The sequence below is a fragment of the Anser cygnoides genome, chromosome 2 (genome assembly GCF_040182565.1).
Source record: "Anser cygnoides isolate HZ-2024a breed goose chromosome 2, Taihu_goose_T2T_genome, whole genome shotgun sequence".
In the NCBI taxonomy this organism is placed as follows: Eukaryota; Metazoa; Chordata; class Aves; order Anseriformes; family Anatidae; genus Anser; species Anser cygnoides.
The window spans coordinates 60,277,922-60,297,726 of record NC_089874.1 but is presented as its reverse complement, the minus strand read 5'-3'; the positions used below and the strand labels follow the sequence as shown (position 1 = coordinate 60,297,726).

Genomic DNA, 19,805 nt, shown 5'->3' with positions numbered 1-19,805 from the left:
GTGCCTTAAAATACTTGCATTATTTGAGATGTTTCGGTATCTTTCATACTGAAGTTATTTCTTGGAAAAAAAAAAAGTTTTTGAGGTGTCACAGAAGAATTCTATGAAAGCTGTACAGTGGCTTTAAGTTAGATGGCTGAAGAAAAACATCTTTGGAAATGTAAGCAGCGAAACTAACTTACCTCTCCCCCTATCCTCTGAACAATCAAAAAAAAAAAGTGGTCAAAGCTGAGAACATAAGTTTTAAATTGTTCCCATTCTTATATATGCAACATTAACCTCTGTCATCCCAGGAAACAAACTAGTGTCTTAGAGCAGACATTTTAAGCTCAGGGAGAGGGACCCTTGAAAGAAGATGCTGACCCGCATCAGACTGAAAATATGAAAGAAAACCTACTGTAAATATTTTCCCTTGGCCAATACTTGGAAAAGGTGGCACTGACTTTGCTTTGGATGAATGCTGAGAATGAAGTTGGGAAAAATCCAACTAGGATTTTGGTAGGTTTGGTAGGTTTTTTGGTAGAGGTACTGTGATCCTGTACCTGTCACTGTGTTTGAAAGATGATAAAATTCATTCTAATACTTCAGCCAAAAGTCTCTGAAGATAAATAATTCATCACACACACATTTAGAAAAGGGGACTTAAGCAACAGCTTAGAAGTTTGATATTTCTGTAAGCAAAATTATGCTGGTTTCAATTTTGCTTTCCAGTGAAAGGTGTGAACCATTACTGAAAGCTACTGAAAGCGACTGTGAAAAACTGATGAGTTTTACAGCATCTTGTGACTGTTTAAATATCAATTAAAAAAAAAAAAAAGAATTCCCTTACAGCTCACTTCTGCCATCTTTCTGCTGCTCCCACGGAAATCGATGGCAGTTGTGCCCCTGACTTCATGGTAGACGCAAAGCTCATATCCTACCAAATCCCTGAAATCTAAAGTAGCTCAAATTACAATGAGTCATTCTTAACTATTACAACTGAATAGTAACTAACTCATCAAATTAGGTTGTTCTCTCTTTTTCTGATCACACAGAAGAACTTTCAAATAGGACATCTTCAGAAGAAAAAATATTGCCACGACTGTGTTTTACACCAGAGACAGAGGTTATAGTTCACCAATAAAGGGTGTCAGAAGCCCAGAACTTCGACTGAAGGGAACTAAATGAAATACATTTGCTTGAGTAAGGAAACTGGAAAGCTACAAATAAGATTGAATATTTAAAAGCTTGAACCAGTTAAAGTTGCTAAAAATCCTTTCAGTTTTTCAGTGAGTTTTGGATCAGGGCCCTAAATGAAATAAAGCCAGTTTTAACACTAACGAACAATATTAAATTACGATTATGAATGCACCTTGCCATGACTTTTATAGGATCACGGCTCTCTCATCTTTATCTCATTTGGGATTCTGCAATTCACATTCCCTGCTTTGAACCATAACTTCAAAAGTGGTTGTCTCTTAACCTTCAGAGTGTGTTTTCCTTACTGTTTGGCAGTAAGAAAAACTACTTTGGATGTACATATCCTGCTGTTCTGTGTTTTCTGAGAGCACACCAAAGTAACACTTGCTGAAGTTACATCATTTCCACACTACAGCTTCTTCTCATACGTAGACTTTTACTGAAAGAGTTAAAAAAAAATAGAGAGTCATCTGCTGCTGTACCTCCATCCACAGCAGTCACCCTTCCACCCGCCCCTGGACTTTTCTCCCACGAGGTCTTCTCAGCAGAGCACACGATCGCCTTCCTCCAGTGGTCCAGAGAAGGAGACGCCCTGACCTTGCACACAGCAATGCCACTGGGAGAAGCTGCAGCTTCCCAGTTACTTCAAGTCAGAAAACCCACCGAGCTCAGAGAGAAAGGTGCCACTCGGCACCACTGCCTTCTGAGCCTGCTCCACAGGGCTGCACCTTGCAGCCAAGCAGGCACCCCAGGATTAAAGGCTTCATCGTTAAAGGTGCTAAGTACCTCCCAGGAGACACTGAAGAACTACAGGGTCAACCCTCCATGCTCCTCCCCTCGAGGAGCAATACAGATTTGAAACCAGAAGGACAGTTTACATGGAACATTTTATCCGGATTAAATCCGGAGCAGGCTGTGAACTCCCATGGGACACCTAGGTTTACACACTTTGGATGAAACTGTGACTTGAATATTAAATGCACATTTTATCAAATCATATTTCTTCCAGAGAAGGCTGAGGACTGCCTGTTTATATTTTAATCTGATTCACCATGTTTACAAGTAGTAGGAAAGCTGGTCATATCAACCGCTCCATCTTCTTAGTTCTATTCGAGTGACTTTGATTTTGTTTTTCTAACACTGCTCAGAAAACTATAATGCAAAAAAAATCTATAATCTGCAAAAAGGCACTCTGGAATCCATCAACCAAGTTGTATCCATAATTGCTTCCCTGGCTTATCAAAAAAAGGGCTCATTTGCATTATCTGTTATCTTTAGATACCCATCCTGGTCTATAAACAGAGTTATCAATCCCGTTCAGAGGCCAGTCCACAAATTGAAGTTTTCTATAGAGGGAATTAGCTATAAACAAGCCTGAGGCAATTTTCTTTGACAGCCAATGGTAAACCATAGGAAGTAACTTTAATAGTGATTTACAGTTCTTCTCTGGTTTCCATCCAACTTTTCCTTCTTGTGCTTCTGTTCCATCCAAAAAGGAATTTTTCAGATGTTCTAATTTCCCATTCAAGATGCAATCAATCCCAACTCTAGGTGTGTCTAATCCAATTTTTACGGTATGTTCATGGGCCAGCACCAGAGAAAAAGAACTCTCTTTTTATTTTCTTTCAATTGCCTCTGCTGCAATCACAAGACTTGTCATCTCCTGGTGTGAAATGCACAACAGTAGAAGAGAGAGCGGAGGAGATTTGAGAGAGAGAGAGAGAAAAAAATGAACCAACGTCTCAGAAAAGAAAGGGGAAAAGAGATACATGAAAATAACATTAACATTTTTGAATTATCCTACATATTGAGAGCTTCAATTTACCAGAATAATTAATTAACTCAAGATTTTTAAAGCCTGTGCAGAGTTTTTAAGTTCTTAATTTAAATCACAATATGCTGTTAAAAGCAGGATATTCAGGAACAGACTCCTGCTTCACACTACCCGTTTTCCTTGTCTGTGCCACAGTGAAGTCACATCCAAATCCTTTACACTCCATCCTGTATCACTTGCTCACACACACCACCCTTACTTACAGGAGTAAAACCAATTTCACAACCTCTCCCACAGCTGAGAGCCAGAGGACCCCTCTTCCCATAGGAGTGAAAGATTTTTTTTTTTTTTAATCTTTCAAATAGCTTAGCATACATTTTGGCTAACTCTGAACTTCCAATAGATGTGCATTTAAAATATTTATTTTTAAATCTCTAATTAACAGTATCTCTAAGCAACTGGCACACACAGTGGATCTTAAAGTACATCGTAGCACAGCAAAGACATAAAAAGCATGGGCCTGATTCTGCTCTGAGTGAACTATAGTAAATGAAGGTGAAGCTGCCAAAAACCCACTGTAGACAGAGACCTATATGGATTTAGAGCTGCTGCAGAAGAGCAGAGAATTACACCCAAGTTTAGCAATTAGTAAATATCTTCTTGTTTCAACACAAACCAATAAAAATGTTTCCTTTTACATTAAAGAAAATTAAATTTGTAACTCAGACTATGAACCCTGTCAGCTCTACTATTACTTTTCTTTATATACACATATACACAAGGATTGCATATATACATACATACACACACACACACACACACACACACACAAGCACGTGGAGTTTTTTGGTTGCCGTTCCCCCCCCCCCCCCCCCGATTGAAAGCTACTCTAATGGGCAGGCACTAATGGATTTGAAGTGATAAGGAAAAGGCGGACATGCAAAATGCTCCAGAACTTCTGTTCCTAATCAATCACCAGAGATCAGTGACATCATTAAAGCCTTTGATCAGAGCTCCTCTTTCAAGCTTAAAAAGGGGGCTAGATTGACCCACGCTAGCAGAGAGGCTGAAGAGACACCTAGGATACAATTCAGAGTGAAATATGAGAAGTCACCGGCATCCCTCTTCAGAAAAACTCACCCTCCCTACCTTCCTCAAGGAACACAGCACACATTCCAGAGCAACCGAGCACAAACAGCAGATTTATCTCTTTCCCTAATAATTAGAAAACAACCAGGGAAACAGCATTATCACAAAATCCTTCCCAATTTTATTTCCTAAGCCTGCCCATTTTGTCCCAAGCAGGCAACTTGATACTTTTGCTCGCGTTTAAAAATCCTCCGAAGTCCATTAGCACAAAACAAACAGAAAGGAACTTATTTTTCCAAGATGCCTGAGCGGCTCTGACGCCTAGAGACTGACATCCATATTTAAAGAAGAAATAATTTTCAGGAGAACCATCCTCCCGGCAAGCATTCGCTACCCTGAGCAGCAGCCTTTGTCCACGGCAGGGCATTCAGGGCGTTCACTCGCTAATCCCACTTCAGCTAAAATTGAGCTCCATTGTTTCTCACTTCATCTGAGTTTCCATGGCACTTACTATGACTTAAGTGTTATTTACTCAGTGCAGTTTGTTAGAAACAAAAAACAATAACTAAGTCTTTACACGAGTACCAGGCTTTCTTTCCTCCTTTTTACTTTAAATAAGCTCAAGATGCAGTCAGCATTTTACAGTCTCGGGGACTTCTTCTGTCTGAAAATTTTCTACAAAAGAGAAGTTGTAAATAGACCTTAAAATCGTCACTTCATTGTTTTGGTTTGGCTTCCCCCCTTTCCATATTTTCAAAAAATCTAACTGAGCTTCCTGAACGGCAGCAAAATGTAGTTTATTATCTCCCTCATCAGGTGATCAATGATTTCATTAATAAGACAGATAACAAAACTGTCATATCATCGACACAGTTATGAAAGATGATCCTGGCTTCTTGCTCCATTTTCCAAGGTCTGGGATTCTCTGTGGCAGCTCTGAGTCCATTCAATATTTTCCACAGACAGAGAAAAGTGAAAATCCATTTTGAAACCAATTTCAATTAGGATCCAGAAGCTGTTATCACAGGTGTCGCAGAATGGGCCCGTAAGTGGAAATGTCGCCTATCCATTCTGAAATGAAACCTTATCAGGGTCTACGAAGATGGCTGAGGACAGCCTATCTGTAAATTACTTTTCGTCCTGTGTTAACTCAACCCTAGTTCTGTCATATGGAATTCTTCCCAGCCCCTCGTAATAATCTAATGACTAACTAGAGGCTGCACCAAAACGCCTTTTATTCGGCCCGGGCTTCCCCTGCAGAATGGGGCTACAAATGCAAATAACCAGAGGCTGCCAGGCGAGCTGGCGTACTTAGCAATATCATTTAAAGCTCCCATAGTTTATTACAGGGAAGCAACAGACTTGCATTCTGCAGTCTGTCTCCACCCATTGCATTCCTGGTGATTTTTCAATTGCAAACTCTAAGGCCCAGTTATTTCATTAATTCAGCACCCAAGTAGTGAGGCTTTTCTCTCACATCTTTCAGTCTCCTTTTAGCAAATTATCCCATGACGGAGGATTTATTCAGTCAAAGACCTCGGACTTTGAGAGGCAACAAAAGAATCAAGAGACTTTCTGGTCCACCTGCCTGGCGAATGATGAGGCAGGGTAAAGCCTCCCCTAGAGAAACCAATCAAACCATTGTGTGGCACAGTCAGACCTTTTCAACTGTCAAGCCAGGAGAGCAGGAAAAGAGATGAAAGAACTCAGGATGAAGCTACCATTTACAGAACCATGTGGGAATGGTCTCCGAAGATTTAATAATTGGGATGGAACTCAACTTTCTGAAAACTAAAAGGAAAAAAGAAAGAATAAAAAAAAAAAAAAGAAAAGAGAAGAGAGAAGAAAAAGGAGAGAAAGAAGGAACGAAGAGACAGAGACCAAGGAGGGAAAAATGCTACCAGTCAGGACCAGAAGCAACTTTTCTGCAAAATCCTCTGTTGTTATGTATGAACGCCTATGCTGGAAAAGAACAGAAAAGCAAGTACACGATGGGGAGAGAGAGGCACGCAATTTATAATACCAGCTTAAGTTCTAGCAATTTAGCATCTCATATTAGGAAAAACTCCATCAGTACAAATCCATTCTGTTCAGTAAAACAAAAAAATCCCCTTAGTTTGGTATAGCCAGACATACGTTCAAGCTTTGCATACACGGGACTTTAGTTTTTACATTTACAACACGGCTGAAAGTGGGATGGTTGTTACATGCACAGAAAGTCATACCAAATGAATGGAAAAGAGCAGATTTTAAGTGGTTGGCATGTGCAAAGAATGTGCACATGCAGCTCCCATGTAGCAAGGCTCCAGCTGATAGCAGGCAGAAGATCAGGAACTGCTTTTTGAAAATCTGTTCCCTAAAGCCTAACAAGTCATATTTTAAAATCATTTGAACAAAAAACAGTATTTCCTGTATCCTTCTCTTTTTCAAAGTGCCTCTGCACACTTGAAATATGCATGCATCGGTAGGGCCAGATCACATTTACAAGTAAGCCAACATTCTTCTGAGCTGCCAGCCTTACAAACAAAAACAGAATCTGCAAATTAAATTGTGACCACTTGCAGTATATATACATCAAAGGCACAGACGTTTAATGGGAAGTAAGATAATAAGAAAGCAATAAAATCCATCTCAGTCCCTCTTAGTTGGGATGGCAGAAGCATGCATCTCCCTCCCCCCCACCCCAAAATAATGAGATAGGACTTGGAGAATGCAGTTTTAATGCAGTACCTCCTTTACATAGTCACATACCATACCCTAAGCTCACTTCTCCCACTTACTGGCATATGTACTTAGTAACCATTTTTATGTAAGCAGAAGCTGAAGTTCTGTATCTTAAAAACGAAACAAATCAAATCAAAAAAAGTAAATAGAAACATACAGAGCAGGAACTTAATCAAATGCAACATTGACGCCTGATTATTTCCTTTTAACTGGAGACAGATATGAAATAGAAAATATCTAGAAAAGATGAATGCCATTTAAAAAGCTGTTAAGTAATTTAATTACTTCAATTGCCTTAATTTACACAGCTCAAACTGTACAGCAAATACTGTGCCTGCCAGAGGGGTTGCCTGGTTTTAAGTCAATTAGGAGGATTTTTTTAAAATCTCTTTATTTACTTGAAGATCTTCGCCACATTGCTCCTTCACTCTCAGATTCCCAAGTTTGGTCTCTTTTCAGAGCCCAGGAAAACTTTCAGGAGGCGAAGGGTTTCTGCCTTTCTTTCTCCAGGGCCCTTCCCACCCCCCCCTGCTGCCTGACACGCGTGTGCCTGCCACCCCCTTGCACCTGCCACCCCTGCCAGCGGCCGGGAGGAAGGTGCCAGTGCTTTCGGGTACAGCAGGGTCATTAGGAGCCCCCTTTTCCTGCAGGGTGTCGTCCCCAGAGACCAGCACTTAACGGCAGCGAGCCTTTTTCTGGAAGGCTAACACCATCACCGCGGCTGCAGCTGCCGGCAGCCCTTTTCCTACTAAAAATCAAACAGCTGGGTTGCTCCCCTGCCTAGTGCTGGGGCTTGTAATGCCTGAATTTTTTCAGGTCTGATGGGTGATGCTGGGCTCCTGCAAAGCACGGCACCATTGCCATACTGCAGAGACCCATTTTGAGCCTTTTTGTTGATACCTCTTTTTACTCTATTTCACAACCCAGGTACAACTGCAATATGGTTGGTTGGGTGTTGTGTTTTTTTGTAGTTGACGGTTTTTGTTTCTCCTCAAAAAAAAAAGTTCCCAGTATATAATTCACTAAATTTAACCCCCACCCTGTTCAGGTGGCAAGACTGTACTGCTAACTAATGTTTTCTGCCAATTCCACCTCGTGTTATCCAGCAGGATGTTAAGTCATTACTTACTGATTACAGTGATTGCAAGGATAAGCCACTCAATCATCTCTTTCTGGAACTTGCAAAGGGATACAGCAGGATTGACATTTAATATCCCTTATGCTATTAACCACTATAGGGAGGGGAAAGGGGGGGAAAACAGGAGGGAAATCTCTGCAGAATTAATGAAGCAATACTGTATTGCACTTGCAGATCATTTTGTTTAGAGCAGGATACTGGTAGGGCTGGCTTGCTGAGGAACAACGCTGGAAAATAGCATCAGACAGAAAGAGTTATTACAGTCAACGACAAACCCTAACTTGATGACTGAAATTTTATTAGTAAGCATAAAGGACCACGGGTGCACTACTCTGAATGAACATGCATTTAATCAGCTACTCACATCAGATTACAATATACCAAGACATGCAGCCCACACTTAATTACAACCGCGACTACTTTTGCTTGTGATACTCCTAAGCATCAGGAGAGCTTACCCTCCCCAACAATAGGTACCTTTTTTGAGGTTATTCTGATAGGATCTGGCTGCAATTATTAGAACGGATGCATGCACAAAATCTTTTAGTTCAAGTCTTTCCCTTGACTTTTTGATACCACTGGATGTAACTATTCTACCCTTACTTTTCATGGTACTGTGTGTCACCATTACAGGCGGGAGCTACTTGGAATATTTGTCTTGCGGAAAAAAAGATCTCAGAAACTTACACACCGAAGACTGTCACTTCCAATATCTAATACTAAAGGCTGTTGTTTCCTCCCTCACGTGAAAATGAGAAGCGAGCAGGGCCTCTCAGCTCCCTTTGATTCCAGCAGAGGAGGAGGGGATCTCCTGATCGCTGTGTGGAATCAGGTCTCATATAATCATTCTGGGACTCAATTTGCAGGCCACTAAAATAGCACAGGCAATGTTTCTTGATACCCAACAATCTCTTTTGAACCCTGACCTCTCAACAGGACCCTGAGCACATCAATCCAGCTAGGGGGCCACGAACGGGCATTATGATTAACACCTACTTTATGGTGAGCTTGAAAGCAAGCAGCAGGACTGGTAACCAACTGAAAGTTTAAACAGGAAATGTGATTCCTATGGAGTTGTAGGCTGCCGCATACTCTCCTCATTCAATACTGAAAGAACTATTAGGAAAAAGAAAAAAAAAAAAAGAGACCTAGACGAATCTGGCTCTTCTTCTAAAAGAATCAAAGTGGACAAATGAACTTCCTCTCATTTATTCATCTATCAAGCTTGGTTTTAAGTTACATCATCATTAAGATAATAATTTCTGCTTTCTATCACTTTAAAGCATGTTCTCAATAACTATCTGATTCTGATAAAGGTAGTCAAGTCCACAACCTACATACGTTTATAATTAGCTTTTTTTCTAAGGCAGAGTAATAGGTTAATAAGAAATATCAGATTACACTGGAACGAGCTCATGGGTCAAAAACTAGACAAAACACATCAAACTGAAAATAAGTGCTTGCCTGTCAGACACTGAAGGAGTCCCTATACAATAACTTTATTGTTCTATGGCAACATTAAAAAAATCAGTTTAGAGCCAAAATGTGCAAAAGAGGAAAACATTTTAGTCACTGACAAAACTCACAAACCAAGCAGCAAATAATTCAAGGCTAAACACAGTATTAAAATCTCCTAACGTTCTCCAAGCAGTGCTGCAGAGTACAGGTTTGCCCCATAAAAGCATTAATTCACCCTGCACAGTAATTCCCTGTACTTTTCAGAAAATAAAATTAATAATTAATTACATCTATACTGCAGATTCAGTGAAAAAAATAAACTGCATGTAGTTAAGGGCTGTGTTGGCTTTGCGTAGGGTTTCTTTGGTCAGCACCTCTTAGGATGTGTTGTAGCAATAAATCTGGTTCACCCACAAAGCAGAGCAGAGCGGAGCATTGAGGTGGCCAGCCCGGAATAGCATTAAAGCTGCTGCCTAACTGTAAGCATGCAAGTACCCACATTGGGCCCAGTGGAGCTATTCCTGTGCCCAAAGCAAGGCAATTGCTCGAGAACTTGCTGGAGTGGAGCTCGAGACCTGACTGCACTGCTCTCACCTTGGTGTGCTGCTGATCAGGTGTGTATGAGCAGCCGAGACCGAACTTGCCCGTGTCGGCATTCGACACACTTCAGCACAAGGCAGCTCACCATGCACATCCCTGCAATGCTGAAAGAGTTAGCCTGAAGGCTGCTTTTTAACCTTAGGATTACTTAACGTTACAGAAGTGCCATATGATCCAACAGAGGTCCAGCAAGACAGGTTTCGTGACCTGCACTATTAGGTGAAGGCTCCCCAAGGGGAGCGTAAAGCTAACTTGAACATATTCCTAATACTTCTCTTCAGAAAGCCACTCCATGCACCACTTGAAAACCTTTCTGTGCATGCAGCAGCTTTCAGGATGATGACCTAAATCCACGCACAGACATTGCAGGGAACAGGGTCTTACCATTTCTGATGCCCCAAGACTATCACTGTAATCATGAATCATGGCAGGGATGTGCACACGAAAAGAGAAGGCCTGACTGCACTGCACTGGGGCAGCAAGGCAGACCGAGACCCCAGCCTCGTTATTCCAATACGATACCAGTGATGTGGTCAGGACATAAAAAACATATTTGTTTGTTGCTATTACTTTATCAAAGCAGATCAGTCTGAGGCTACCAAATCACTCAACACACAAGAGTAAGTTTATTTTATTTCCTAGCAAAAACTTTTACTCATGCAGCCTTCTGTGAATAAGCATCTCAGCAGTTTTCTTCACCTTTTTTTTTTCCCCTAGCAGCAACTAAACATAGCAGTCAAAGGAGTAAACGAAATTTGCAGAGAAATATATCCTAGCAAACTGTGTGCAGTTTGGTTGAGATATACAAAATGAAGCACCCAGTAGCAAAGATCAAAAGCCTGCAAAGACAAATTCAAAACAAATAAGAGAGGTTCCAAATTAGAAAGTCCAATCAGGCATCAGAGTACACCAAAGAATTTTGTTATTACAAATTACGATTATTGTTTTTTAATTTTTTTTTGATCACACGTGTTTTAAAAGAAGTTTTAATTTGCTCCAGCACTAAGACCTTCGCCACATGTTTGGGCCTGGAGCACATTTTAATGGCTTAGTTATAAATCCCTGAAATTAAGGGTTGATAATGGAAATGCTGGCAGACCCTTATCTAACACAGTGCAAGCATCTTAGCAATAGAGTAAGAGCTTGTGGATAGGTGAGTGCAGCAGAAATCTTTTTTGCATTAAGCAGGCACAGTAACTCGGCAAAAGTGGCTAACAAACTCTGGCCACACTCGCTTATTGCTTGAGCCCACTGGGCAGCTATTGCCTTGCGGGGGGCATCCCCAAGTCCAGACCTCCTACCTTTCGTTGCAGTGTTTGAGTCAACACCAGCTGCCCTTCCACTTCACCTTCCCCACCTTCCTTACCTTGCACATAGGTCTTACAGCAGGCTCTTCAATAGCCAGTTTGACATGGTAAGATTTAAAAGGTTTCCACACCCAGCATTCATTTTAAAATAGTTTCTACTACTGGGTGTGTTACCCACTTCGGGGAACTGTTGAAATAATGGTATTTTCTTTGTCATTAATGTATGCTTTTTCACGATTGCAAGCTTTTCATAAAAAAACATAACTAATAGCTTTCAACTTATTTATGAGCCAAGTTCTGGCTATTTTGGAAAACAGCAGAGCTGTCTCTCAGACAGCTGTCACTCAAGTACATGTTACCCTGCAAACTTTGCTAATTAATGTGTTGTCCAGAAAGAGAAACACTGATACTAGACATGTTTACAAGGTGACATTGGTATGATAGGCAGATGTTGCTCTGCAAGCACAGGAGAGTCTACTGACAAAGACAGCAAGGTTGATTCTGTTCCTCTGTTATTTTTAAAGGTATCTTACCTTGTTTAAGAGAGCATTCAAATGCAAATCACAACAATTTAACAAAACCACAGCCCCCTGCAAAAAGGAGGCACTGAATCAACAAAAGCTGCAAGTTTTGTAGGAGTGGTGTCTTGTATCAACTGATGATGTTTCTGTAGTAATACTCATTCCAGCATTAAGAACAAAAGATGCAAATACGATGCAAGCTCAGGTTTCATGCAAATTGGTCCTTTGTAACCAAAATTCATTATCATGACAATCACATCTGCAAGAAGCAAAACTTTAAAACACTGCAACAGTAAAACTCATGCTTAAATTCCTAAAGTTTTGGTAGTAGATTTTGTTTTGGTACATGCTCCATGGAACCTTTAAACCAAGAGAAAGTTCTTCATATCCAGGAAGGAATTAATTTTTATCCCTGTGAAGCCCAACCCTGTACCTCTGAAAAATTGTTTGCTTAGTTATACACGAAGGCAGATTAGAAACCCAGACCTTGGAGATCCTGGTGACTTCCCTTAAGTATAAAAAGACTCTTGCAAGAAGACCAATCCTTACCCACTGAAAACAGAGGTTACTGACGCTACCTTAACAAACACAGGCTTAGGCCCCAGGATGTGTACCACATTAACATCTCAGTCCATTAACAGGAGAAAATTACAGCGACAAAATTTTCTAGTTATTTATTAGACCTAGAATCTTTTCAGCTCCTGGGAGTTTGATGACCCTGACATGCAGTAATACACCGTGTAGATGCAGCAGGTAGACACGAACTTAAAACTCCCAATACGCTGATAGGTAGAATAGACAGAGAAAATGATTTGACCAAACGGTTTTAGTAAACCAAGTGTCAGAATTGCGTAATTAGGTAAAAAAATCCTGAAGGCTTTACTCTTGGCCCTCTAATTGAAACGTTTGATGATATTGCTAAAACTAGCCCAAGCAGTCAAGAGATGTGTGCCAATACTGAGTTTGAGCACAACCCCCCGACACATCAAAGAATATGCGTATGTGTTTAAGTGTGCATCTGCTTGAGAAGTTGGGCCAATGTAGAAAATCCTATTATTTAAAATAAAATAAAAAAAAAAAAACAATGGGGAGCTCTTCAGCTAATGTGAACCTCTATAATTCTATTGACAGCAATGGATCCGTGATGACTTACACCAGCTGAGGATCTAATTTCATATGCCTTAGAAAACTGATCCAACTTTTTCCATAGCTGTTCAAAAGTTTCTGTATTCTCTTGGGGATCAACTTGAACTATTAGGTCAGCAGGTGCTGAGTTTGCTTTGCATCTGAAGTCCAGTTCACACAAAAGGATGTTGGGACATGTGCCATCTAATTTTTACTGACCCACAGAGATTCCTCCCCTAGTATGGCTGGAGGATTCATGGATTTTCTGCTTTACACAAGTTGGAGGCAGATGGTTCTCTGAGAAAGCACAAACCTTTCTTCAAGTTACTGAAGTGCGAAACGGACCTGGACCACGAGACCAGATATCTGAGTGAGCATGATGGAAGCAGGAAGGGTGGACAGAAAACATTTTGCCAGGGATCCACCAGGACTCCAAAATATGCAGAAAGCCATTTTCCATTTTTAGCAATTATTGTACTCATTTGGAAACAAACCAACCAACCAACCACCAAGTAGTAGTTCATCTGCAGCTATCCAAAATTCATAGGGCCAAACTCTGCCTGCAGTTCTTCAAGCAGTTTTTTTTCTTAGCTTGCAAAGGGAGTTTTGTATTAGTAGAGACCAATACACTGCGCCCTCTTAAACTGAACAATGAAAGGGCTGGGCTTGCTCTCACACACTCTCTGGAGAAGCAGAGAATACATAAAATTGTCAAGTGAGGTAATCTCTGTGGAGAATTAAGTAAACTACTCCATTTTTGCAAATCAACAAGTTATGCATTCACAACTTTGAAATGAACTCATGGGAGGATACACTCGTAGGCTGATGTTTTTTTGCTGACCATTAAAGAACTCTGGGGAGGTGGGGGCAGCACTTTGTGAGGAGCAAGTTTATTTGTGAAAGAAGAAGAGAAGACAAAAGCCCTTCGCCATTAATTTTGACAGGGCTACTTCTGTCTCTTTTGTATTAACTAATTATCCAACTAGCGTAAGAGATTTCAATGGTAAAATGCAAAGCGCTCGCGAGCCCTGCCAGGCTAATCAAGACAATTTCCAAAACGCCGAAAACAGGAACTTCCTATAATAAATAACTTAGCACATTTACATCTCAAATTAGAACATCTGGAAGAAAAAAGACTATGCCTGATGCCAAAACAGGCCTTATTGTGTCCTACCACTTTTCCACTACCACCACCAACACCCTTGTTTGTTTTCTTTAGCCCTTCCTTAGAACAAACACCAATCCAGGTGCAAATGCTCAATTCACAAGGAATGCAGTGAACATAAAATTACTGGAGGTTTGGCTTCTAGTAAATCCCTGCTGTTACTCACCATTGGAAGTTGTGCTGGAGGCAACAGCCTTCTCACTGACATCTGTTCGACTGGAGCATTTCACGATGGAATTCTCCACTTTTTTCTTCTCCGTCGTGGTAGAGCTATGGGACTGCGCCTCCATGATGACTTCTCATTACTTCAGCTCTCCTTGTCCTAATACCTGAATGAAACAAGAGTGTCATACACTTTAAGGACCATCAGAAAGCTTAGCCCCAAACCTGTCACACTTCTCAACTGAAGAAGAGCCTGCAGCACAAGCGCATTAGCAGGCCAGAGGACATTTCTGGGTGCCCATCAAATCAGGTTTGCATGCATGAATTCCTGAGGAATTTAAGGAAAAACTAACACTAAAAGCAAGTATGTTTGCCTTTAAAGAGAATCAGCATCACAAACCTCTACACTGCTTGATGGATAGGTCCATTTTTTTTTTCCAAGCCTCTAGGGTTTTAATGGACCCAGGGGAAAAAAGCCAGTATTTCTCTCCTATGTCCACAGCACTTTGGAACAATGCAAAAGAAATCAGACAGACATTCATGTTGACTATAGAAGCCAAATATTTAAATTTCAACATTCACACTATCCGAACACAAAGCAGTCAGAATTATCCTGTCTATCTCTACACCTTGTCCTACTTGTGTAAACATCTCTCATTTTGTTTGTTCAGAAATCTAACTCAAACAAAAGTGCATTGGAGCAACACCCTGAAAACCACAGGGAAAGGCAAATATTATTGCTAGTGGCAGCTAATGAGATCACTTTCCTTTGCACGAAAATGGAAAGCCCTGCAGAGGGGCCTGGCCGATTATTCTGCCTTTCCTGACTCTTCTCAGGGCCATCTCCAGCAATATGTTCATTTTATACACCTCAGATCACTTCACCTTCTTCTCGGAGGTTTTATACTCATGATGTAAACCTAAAAAGCCCACAAGCATCCCGAATGGCACAACTCTGTGCAGCCTCACCAGGCCACTGAGGCCGCTCACTCGATGCACACCAATCTGTCCACGTGAGCTTTACACCAACAACCAATATTTAGCACACACCATGCTTAGAGCTGAAGTACTTGTGCCAGGGTACTTTGGACAAGATCCTATCCAACAACGACAAAAATTAGTAATAACTTAAGAGCATGTTTCCAGCTCCAAACAGCACTGCAGTCATTAGCTGAGCAGGTCTGAAACGGAAGTGAGTTGCGCTGTTCTAGAACAAGATTTAAACAAATTCAAGTAACAAAGGCTTCAAAACAAGCCACAAACTGAACTATAATGAAGTGTAATTACATTAGCAACCTGTTTCCCCAATTCTGACAGTCCGGGAAAAAAAAAAAAAAAGGCTACAAAGCCAATTCATCACAAACACAGCTGTCTAGTAAACCTTCCCCTTTCCCACCTCCCTGGTAGGAGTTCTTTTTAATAGCACAATAAAACACTCCAAAGCCTCATTGTTATACAGTAGGGATCAAAGAAGAGCCCAATCACTAAATGAATCATTATTCAGCTAGGCAGCACAGCCAGAGAACTGGACTAGATACCGGAGCCTCTCCACCACTGACCTACTGGTCTACCCTTCAGCAAGGCATTTTTCCTCTCGAGTTTCTCCCTGGCTAAAAACAAGGAATAACGGAGCTTTGTCTGCCTTGACAGAACATAAGAGTACTTTCAAGATCTACCTGTGAAAGCACAATAAATATTATCATGACCTGAGAAATTACTTGTAACAGAACACGGTACATGAAGGAGATGTCAAGTGCCTCCAAATACGAAGCCGGAGAGATCTAACAATACTCAAATCAGCCCTCACTTGTACCCAGCAATGCTCAAATCTTGAGGAGAGATCTCACACAAGCTTTGTAAAGAGGACCTTTCCAAATTTCTCATATGCTTTCTCCCTCTTTCCCTTTGCAGACCCTATGCAAAAGCATCCACAGCTTTGGTCAATTTTCATTCACAATGTACTTTTCAGTGCCTTGTGATGGCAGAAACCAGGGGAAGCTAGCACTGCTGCCAAGCTTCTCACCTTGTGCAGCCCAGAACATGCTGGTTTTCTCTCTACAGCCCTGGCCACGTGAGCATCAAAATCTGCTGCTGCCCATTCTCCAACCAGTGCACGAGCTAGTCCTTCAGTGAGCTCTGTGCTCTGACTACCCTCATTTGAGTTACTTCATATTCTTGAAAAAGAACAAATTTCAAGGCTTTCTGTGAAGGAGTTTTAAAAGCTATAAATTTTCAGTTGTGTCTATTTTTCATCTGTTTAGCATTCTAAGGGCCAAGTCGTCTATTGAGGCAGCATTTTCATTTACATCAAGGAGTTTGGCTGTGTGAGAGCTCGGAGGGGGAAGCTGCAGAATTTTTCCCTCTTCTGTCCTCAGTCCACAAGCCTGTGTCTTTGGCTAACAGTCATGAAAGGAAACAATTGTAGTCGCTCCTCAGCTAAAAAGGAAGACGTCACATACTTTACCCCCATTTCAGAAGGCCAGCAGAGTGGCATGAAACACGTGGGCAAAGGTCATGAAAATGCTGACAGGTGTCTGCAGCATTCCGCCACCTCCTGAAACACAGATGTCTGGGCTGATAGGAGCAATAAGCCCTCACTTATCTCCACCTCCTTCCCCTCTCCTCCATGGCAGGACAGTGCCTCCACTAAAACCTGATCCTAGCGCTGCCCACAACAGGATAGAGACAAAGGTATGGTAAGGAGGTAACACTGCTTTAATCTCCTTTAAAAAATAAAAATAAAAAGATAGGATCATCTGCAATTCAAGAGCAACATGTGGCTGCCCAGAGAGGCATCCATCCATTCGTTAATTTTTTGTTTGTTTTAATGCAGAGATGACTAGGAGATGTAACACTATTTCCTAACACTCTCTATCACCTTCCTGCTTTATGCTACCTACCGTGGACAACAGTGCAGAACGCAGGTCTGAAGTAGCAGCTGAAGTGGAATTTTGGACAGAAAATTGCAGGATTGGCTACGTGCTAATATAAACATTTGCTCTTGGTACCTGTTCTGGTTCATGTCTGCTTAGTTTACATATAGGAGGCTGTTTTATTCATGTCAGCACTGAAGAGAGAGCATCACAAAAGTAAACTTTCCTGCTCAGTCCCACTCTCTGCATCACCAGCCGATGGCTGCAGGCATTCCCTCCTGTGCCTTCCTCCCTCTGCTCCCAACCCACGCGCGTGGTCCAAGGGCATCTGCAAGAATTCCAGCAGCTCCAGTCACACCCCAGTGCTGCATCAGCTACGTGGTAATAGGCATGGCTGGAGAAGGCAGGAAAGCCAGGAGAGATTGCAGGACTAACGATAGGAGGCATGCGTTTTGGTGTGTTTTGCCAAGCACGTCTGATATGGAAGCAGATACCTGGAAATCAATATGGTGTCTGAAAAAATCTTTTTTTCATGAACACAAACTTAAGCCCAGGTTGAAAACACAAACCAGACACGCAGTTCTTCTGGAATTATTCTCCGTAATTTTGGCTGTGATTTTTATTTTCTCTCAGAAATTGTACTGAGATATGAGAATTGCAATCTACTAAAAAAAAAAAAAAAAGTCCAGGACAATGTGAAGATTTATTTCCACTGGCCACTAATCCTTATCAAAAAGCACTCCAAAAATCAGCCAGCCTGACGTCATCTCCACATTAGAATACGATGGGGTTTCCTTTATCATGTTCATGGCTCTCCCCAGCATGTGGGTCAGTGACTTCCTAGTTCCTGCCCCCAGGCCTGAGACAATATATATCTATTCTGCAAGAATGAGCTCTGCTTTCAAAAAAACAGAAAGCTAGTTTCTGTCAGCTATCCAGCATCTCCATGTGCATATGAATGGCAAGAAAATGCTATAACAGTATACGGGTAAAAGTCTGAACTTTCATAGGTAAATAGAGGGATAAACATTCCTTCCTGAAAGCAAACATTCATGGCTTTTTCCCATTCAATCATGCTTGAACCTTTTGTAATATCCCTAAAGCCTGAGCCCCCTGCACAATTAATTCCAGACCCCCATTTTTGACCTAATCCCTCTCAAAACAGCAACCTGCCTGCAGGTGTGTCTCTTCTTTCTGAATCAAAAATGTAAACTTTCACAAACATGTTAAATTACAGAAAATTTAGGAACAAGCTTAGTTACACCAGGAAAACTGTCTCTTTTAAAAGGAGTATCAGCAAATGGCAATATGTTGGCAACGTATTTCAAACAAAAAAATTCTTTCAAGCAATTTGAAATGATATAATTTCCTGTCCTTACGTATGCTGGTCATAAAACTGTGCCTCGCAGTAGTAAAAATAATCATATTAGTATACTGGGGGGTGGGAATCTCTCTGTTCATTTACTCACAATGCCAACTAACTGAAACCAGTGGAGCAGCCCTGTCCTCAGAAGAGCGGGAAACGCGACCCTTTCTGAACATACACTTCAGTTTTACAAGAAATCTTCAGCTCTGCATTTCTTTTCCTCTCTGAATTACTTTTTAGATCATTGTTTTTATATTGAATTAGTTCTAAGGACCAGATCACACCCATCTTTATTCATGCACATAGTCTCACTGACTTCCACAAGAATACCTGCTTCACTATGAGCTGTCAGGAATCACAGTCGAAAACTGACAATTTGCTTGTTAGAATGGGTTATGTTTCTTGCAAACTTAAACCTTCTGCCTTTATTAGGTACATTTTCGAGGAGGTATCTTTTAATGCGTTGCAAAAAAAAAAAAAAAAAGCCTTTCCCAATTTCATTTGAAGCTGCTGTAGTTGTATTCAATTCATTAACAAGTGGTTTGCATCCGCTGAGAAGAGCTGTCTGAAATAGCAGTGTCACAGCATTCATCATCATTACATCAGCAGTAGGGAAGTTCAGACTGATTGCTATCAGCAACCAGAGTGCCCCAATCAGCGTGCAAGCAAACATAGCATGTTTAATTTTTCAGAAATGGCTCTGGGTATTTAGGGTGTTCATAGGTACTACTTTGATCCACACTACTGGAAGCAGTCTTTGGGGATACAACACATCGTGAACGGCACAACTGTATGAAAGTGAAAAACACAAAGGGAGGCACGAAGAACAATCAGGAAATTACAGCCTCTCTCAACCATAAAGGACCCTTTATCAATTTTATCAAAACCAGTTACACTGTTCCTTGGGATTATTTAAGGATAAAAAAAAAAATCTGTCTTGTTCAGATACATTCAAATGCAAAATTTTCATGAGACAATTCTATGCTATTATACGGGAGCTATTTCACGCTGATTTATACAGGCTTGATTCAGGTACATTCAACTTCTAAAACCCACCTCGATTTCAGCATTGCTCTTCATCAAACCTGCTGGCAAAGCTGCACTGCCAAAGTTACCCCTGACAGCAGTCGCTGAAAAATACACGAGTAGTGCTCAGGTATTTTCAAAAGTACATTCCAGTTGCAGCATTAACCTCTTGGTACACCAAACCATTTTTATAACAGCTATAGGAACTAATCTACATGCTATATGTTTTTTAAATAGTTTCATCTTTCCTCGGTTCTTTGTAAGCTTAATCAGAACTCTGCCAACCCCATTAACTACT

At 41.0% G+C, this 19,805-nt stretch overlaps 1 protein-coding gene across 10 annotated transcripts in view; it reads right to left on the bottom strand.

Annotated features, from left to right (window-relative positions):
- GLI3 (GLI family zinc finger 3) overlaps positions 1 to 19,805 on the bottom strand; it is a 217,767-nt gene that overhangs the window by 181,670 nt on the left and 16,292 nt on the right. For 8 of the 10 annotated variants that reach the window (XM_048046387.2, XM_048046391.2, XM_066992190.1 and 5 more), the window contains one exon: positions 14,247 to 14,409. In XM_048046387.2, coding sequence (XP_047902344.2) covers positions 14,247 to 14,370 — 124 coding nt within the window. In that variant the 5' untranslated portion in view covers positions 14,371 to 14,409. Of the gene's footprint in view, positions 1 to 14,246; positions 14,410 to 15,211; positions 15,233 to 15,292; positions 17,769 to 19,805 lie in introns of those variants that run through there. The other 2 variants (XM_048046385.2, XM_048046390.2) reach the window with 2 other exon arrangements.